The 3,127-nt window shown below is 39.4% G+C and overlaps 1 protein-coding gene across 1 annotated transcript; it reads left to right on the forward strand.

Moving 5' to 3' along the window:
- The first annotated feature begins 380 nt into the window (after positions 1 to 380).
- On the forward strand, positions 381 to 2,630 carry LOC145040390 (uncharacterized). The gene is made up of 3 exons (XM_078988328.1): positions 381 to 1,709; positions 1,815 to 2,076; positions 2,159 to 2,630. The coding sequence occupies exons 1-3, from the start codon at positions 517 to 519 to the stop codon at positions 2,372 to 2,374; spliced, it is 1,671 nt and encodes a 556-aa protein (XP_078844454.1). The 5' UTR covers positions 381 to 516; the 3' UTR covers positions 2,375 to 2,630.
- The last annotated feature ends 497 nt before the right edge of the window (positions 2,631 to 3,127 follow it).

Consider the following 3,127-nt stretch of genomic DNA (forward strand, 5'->3'; position numbering starts at 1 on the left):
TTCCGCATTATCACATCTAATTAAAAAGGATCGAAATTGAAACTCTTCATGCATTTGAAAAAGGAAAATAATGTGTGTTCCTATCCCAAGAGAATAATGTAAATAAAAAAGAAAATGGATAAGACAGTGGCATTTCTGTAATAAATAGGAGAAAGAAACCCAAAGTTAAATGATGATTGGTTGCTAAGCCGGTCGCCTCTGGTTTCAAAATCCATCTCTTGGCAAACTAAACACGAAATCACCATAAACTCAACGCACACTTCGCTCTACTTCCCGTTTTTCACCTTAATTCTCTGCGTATAAAACCCCTCAAATTTTCTAACACAGAAACTTGTGTCTACCATTTCAATTTCAATCTTGTTTAGCGAGAAAAAGTCTTTTTTGTTCGTAATTCAGATTGAGAGAAAGTCAGTCTTTGGTTCTTGAAGAATTCGCAGGATTTCTGGATAAATTCAGAGAAGAGAAAGAGTTTTTATGTGATTTTGAGGATTGGGTGTGCGTGAATTTACGTATGTAATGCATCAGAAGAAATCTGAAGTTCAGATCGGAAAAGATAGCAGTGGTGTCTCTTCCGATTTCAACCCTAACCCCATAATTTCTTCTTCAGTTGCCATTAATTCCCCTCACAAATTCCCTGTTTTCAAATCGACACCTCATTCGCCGTCTTCTTCTTCATCATCGCCATCGCCATTTTCGTCCTCTTCGTTATTGTTGTTACCATCACCTGATCATAGTAACAATAACAGTGATGTTACAACAGCAACGACAAACCCTAACCCTAACCCTAACCCCAGTCATCAGCATCAGATTGTAATTGATGATGGTGAGTTCGATCCATTTGCTGCACCAACACCTAAATCAACACCTCACAAGAGGCCCCTTTTTTCGCAAACGACAGCCAGTTCATCTTCAAACCCCTTCACGAGATCACCTATATTATCGAATCCCCTTAAAAACTACCCCTTTTCATCAAAAACCCATTATTCTAAGCGGTTTTGCAATACGAAAGCCGCCGCATTCCACCTCCTTCACCGTCTCCGCCATCTTCGCCGCCTTCGAACTCACCTCAGGTTAATCCTTCTACTCTCTCTCCCCTTTTTCTACTTCTTGGTTTCGCATCCCAGTCACTCCTTCCTCCTCGATTTCCTATCAGCTTTTGCGTTCTCAACCGCACTCTTGTTTTCCCTAAATCTTGCTCTCCCTCGCCTCCCTTCGATTCGTTTATTTCTTTCTAGATCTTTCCCGATTAAACTCTACCCATCATCCCATTCTTCAAGACCACACCTCCCAATCTTCTGGCCAATCGGGTCTCGACAAAAAGGCGATAAAAGAGGGAGCTCAGGGTGCTGGGTGCAAGCATACAACAATGGCGACGTCTACGAAGGTGAATTTCACAAAGGTAAATGCTCCGGTTGTGGGGTTTACTATTACTACATGAGTGGAAGATACGAAGGCGATTGGGTCGATGGAAAATACGACGGATATGGAATGGAAACATGGGCCAGGGGAAGTCGCTACAGGGGACAATACAGACAAGGTCTCCGACATGGGTTTGGCGTTTATAGATTCTACACCGGTGATGTCTACGCCGGAGAATGGTCAAACGGTCAAAGCCATGGATGTGGAGTTCACACTTGCGAAGATGGTAGCAGATACGTAGGAGAATTCAAATGGGGTGTTAAACATGGTCTTGGCCACTACCATTTCAGGTAAAAATCCTTACTTTCTTTCATCTACACACATCAAGATTGTTTGTTTAATCTTTAATAATATACAAATACAATGAATGAAAGAACCAATTTTTTTATTTATAGGAATGGAGATACATATGCTGGAGAATATTTTGCAGACAAGATGCATGGTTTTGGGGTTTACAGTTTTGCAAATGGTCATAGATATGAAGGTTCATGGCATGAAGGAAGAAGACAGGGACTTGGAATGTACACTTTCAGAAATGGAGAGACTCAATCTGGACATTGGCAAAATGGTGTTCTTGATGTTCCAAGCTCACAAAGTGCCACTTATCCTGTTTCACCTGTTGCTGTTTATCATTCCAAAGTTCTTAATGCAATTCAGGTAATTACTAATTACTTCACTATTAACTTTTTGTATTAAGTTGTTCTTTATCTAATAAGTGAAAGGGATTTTTGAATATTAGGAAGCAAGAAGAGCGGGTGAGAAAGCATATGATGTGGCAAAAGTTGATGAAAGAGTGAACAGGGCGGTGGCAGCCGCCAATAGGGCGGCTAATGCCGCCAGAGTGGCGGCAATAAAGGCGGTACAGAAACAGATGCACCACCGGACAAACAATGATGACCTTCCTATCCCGGTGGTGCAAAATTTTCATCATTTGTCGGCTCAATTGCGAGTTTAAATTTTGGGCCGAATTTTGTTTTTAATGTCTATGTTTTTTTTTTGAATGAGAGAAGAGGAGATGGTTGGATGTGTGTGTGTGTTTGTGTGTGTGTGTTTTGTGGTGTTTACTTGTAAAGTTTAGGGTTTAGATTTAGTGGAGGAGGGAGGGTGGTGGTGCCAATGGGAAGATAAAAACTCATTATGGCATTTGTATGTGTATTAACAAATAACAAACTACTAATGATGTTATAAGAAGGCCAAATCTAATATTCTCATGGTTGGTTGGTTATAGTTTTTTGTAACAAAAATTTTTCTTATTCAAAACTTATGTCTAGTGTTAGGGGTATAATAGTCATTTTAAGTGACTTGATGGGAATTTTACTAAAAAGGGTTTTTGTAGGCATCATCAGAGCTGACCCACACTGTCTTGACACAAGATTAAAACTCTTACACAGCGTCTGTTGAGACTTGATCTCTTGACTTGTTCTGTATGTATATACGTCGAATATCCAACATTAATGGCTTTTCTTTTGTGATGAAATGAAGTTTGTTGGCATGATTGATGTTGGCAATGAAGTATATGTCAAAATTTGATCAAAATTTGATAGGGGTTGTAGCATTAAATATTGAGTAATATAAGTTTTTGTTTGTTGTTGGAATTTGATGATTAGCAATCTAGAAAGAAAGAAATTATGTTGTCAAAGTTTGACTTGTGGGATTGGCTCATTCTTACCTTTGTTTAAGGGTTGAAGAAAACTTGGCCTAGTTTGGT

The sequence above is a fragment of the Lactuca saligna genome, chromosome 1 (genome assembly GCF_052625555.1).
Source record: "Lactuca saligna cultivar CGN05327 chromosome 1, ASM5262555v1, whole genome shotgun sequence".
Lineage (NCBI taxonomy): Eukaryota > Viridiplantae > Streptophyta > Magnoliopsida > Asterales > Asteraceae > Lactuca > Lactuca saligna.

What these genes read in the sequence shown, in the direction of transcription:
- LOC145040390 (XM_078988328.1), top strand. Translation starts at nt 517, where the DNA reads ATGCATCAGAAGAAATCTGAAGTTCAGATCGGAAAAGATAGCAGTGGT. An exon ending in CTTGGCCACTACCATTTCAG is followed by an intron (nt 1,710 to 1,814) that starts GTAAAAATCCTT and finishes TTTTATTTATAG; the next exon opens with GAATGGAGATACATATGCTG. An exon ending in AAGTTCTTAATGCAATTCAG is followed by an intron (nt 2,077 to 2,158) that starts GTAATTACTAAT and finishes TTTGAATATTAG; the next exon opens with GAAGCAAGAAGAGCGGGTGA.